The 2,373-nt window shown below is 56.8% G+C and overlaps 1 protein-coding gene across 1 annotated transcript; it reads right to left on the reverse strand.

Moving 5' to 3' along the window:
* Positions 1-6: 6 nt before the first annotated feature.
* On the reverse strand, positions 7-1,684 carry LOC127752101 (rho GTPase-activating protein 100F-like; the record flags this gene model as incomplete). Its single annotated transcript, XM_052276689.1, has 3 exons — positions 7-888; positions 1,190-1,428; positions 1,526-1,684. Coding segments are annotated over 3 exons (768 nt in total), but the record flags the coding sequence as incomplete, so codon positions are not given.
* Positions 1,685-2,373: the final 689 nt, after the last annotated feature.

Below are 2,373 nucleotides of genomic sequence, written 5' to 3' on the forward strand. Positions count from 1 at the left end.
GGGGGGGGGGAGAGAGTAACATCAGGGTAATAGTGAGTGTGAAGTACCTTACTCGCACCACTTGTGTGAGCCCAGGGAGGTCAAGCTCCGCGAGCGCCTTCTTCCGTTACATTTACATTATACAACTCCGGGGTTGCCCTCATGCTCACGGCGCCATCGGTGCAGGTGGGACAAACAGCTCTACAGAAACGAATACGAAATGGCGCACCCGGCTAATTAGACAAATTTAAAAGCAGCAGGAAGGACAAAGGGCTATGTCCCGTGTGTCAGGGTGAGGGCACAGCAGTTATGCGGGTTTGCCTACGCTCCATCCGTAAGGCGCCACGGCCCATAGGGTGTCGTAGCCCTAACACTCGGTATGTGCACTTGAAAGACTTGAAAGACACATTATGGTCAGTTTTCACGAAAAATACCATAACTTATTCAAGATAAAATTTCCCTGATTATTATTTTGTTGTTGTAGCTACATAATTGTTTTTCTCCCTCATGTCGCCGGAGCCACAGGCCTTAATTTAATACTAACTACGGAAAAGGTGCATAGTAAAAGGCGAACATACAGCGTATACCTTTTCCGCGAGCGACTCGAGCGTCTTGGGGTAGCCGCGCTCATAGGGCTGGAAGTGCTGCGGCGCGCTCGGCTTGTCGCGCTCCGTGACCACGGGCGGCGGCGGCTGGTACGACCAGGTGGACATGCTGCGCTCGGGCCGCGAGTTGTAGTAGAGCTCGAGGCCGCCGATGCCCTGGCCCTGGAGGCCGAGGCCGTTGTGCGAGCTGCTCAGCCCGTCGTGGATGTCCTGGTGCGAGCCCATCCGCGACGAGAGGCCGAGCCGCGACCGCGAACCGGACATCTCGCGCGAGCCGGGGCCGCGCCGCCGGCTGAGAGAGTCCCTGCAGGGGGGGGCGGAGGGTGAGACATTCAACTTCAACTTCAATGAGGGTTAGGACGTCAGTTAGCCAGAGCATTATGAGCCGCTTTAGCTAGCCAGTGGCCTCACGCAAAAGATGATTAGCTGTAGAGCTAAACCAATAGCAAAATGTGGGATAGTGTAACGATTTAGCTATGTTTAGTTACGTAGCTTCACGCCATAATTTTTATTTAGCTACGTACTTGCCTAATTTTGGCCACATAGTTACATTTTCAAGTTCCAAAGCTAAATAATTGGCTATCCCTTAGCTAGCTAGCACTCACTCGTGGAGGTCGTCGCGCAGCTGCTGGTGCTCCTCGTCGTCGCGGATCTCCTTCTTGATGACGACCACGGGCGGCGGCTTGTGCGGCTGCGACTGCTGCAGCTGCGCGGGCGGCGGCGCGCCCTTGGTCTGGCGCGTGACCAGCACCAGCCGCCGGGGGATGGACATGATGATCACCACGTCGTCCAGCGACATCCGCGTCACGTCCACCAGGTTCACGGCCAGGATCTCGTCGCCCACCTGCGCGAGTCAAGGAGGGCAAGTTTTACACCAAAAGGCCAAAAAGAGGCCTCTATGCGGGGGGTGGCGATGAGCGTGAGGCGTCGCTGTCGCGTACCCTGAGGCAGCCGCTGTTGTACACGGCCGACTCCAGGGCGATCCTGGAGATGAAGACGCCGTCGGAGCGCTCGATGCCGTTCCCTTCCCGGATGTAGAGCCCGAGCGTCTGGCCGGGCCGCTTGACGATCTCGACGAGCTGCACGACGTGCTTGGCGTCCTGGGCACATTTCAGAATGCAGAATAATTAGACACGACACCATAGGGGAGGCGAAACCTTTGGCAACGACATTGAGGGAGGAGATGATCCCCGCGATATCGACCCAAAGGTCGTCGCATTCAAATGTGGATGAAATGGGAAAGATAAGGGATAGGACATGGGACAGCCGTAGGGCGAGGGAGAGGCGGGAACAGACGGCATATTGCATTTTAATTTGGTGCGGTAGCCATAACGGTAGCCAAACAGGAAATGGCCGGCCGTCGCGGACCTTCCTAGGTTGTGTGTATATGCGCCTATGGTTATCGTCGTGCTATCGAAACCGACGCGTGTGAACGGGTAAGGGTGGGCCGCTGCAGCACCGCACCCTGCTCGGCGCCTGTCGCCAGACATGCGTTGCACTCGCTACAGGGCGTCAGTGCAAAGAGAGCATTCCGAGCCGTGCACACCAGGTGGCTGGTTAACCCGGCTCACTTCTGTAGTAGTTACATGCTGTACCGCACGCACGGAGTGCAGGCGGGCTTGCCTATCGCCCCTGCGTCCACGACTCCTTACGGGCCGACCGAGTGCGCAAACCGCTCGCAATCGTGCGTCCGCCCCCATCCGTAAGAGAATATGAGCCGGTATGAGGTAAACCGAGCAGTTAACGAGAGTTGTTTGTGTGCGGTGTAAAATATTGGACTGCAGCAGCC

The sequence above is a fragment of the Frankliniella occidentalis genome, unplaced genomic scaffold, assembly GCF_000697945.3.
Source record: "Frankliniella occidentalis isolate FOCC.00 unplaced genomic scaffold, Focc_3.1 Scaffold3978, whole genome shotgun sequence".
NCBI lineage: Eukaryota > Metazoa > Arthropoda > Insecta > Thysanoptera > Thripidae > Frankliniella > Frankliniella occidentalis.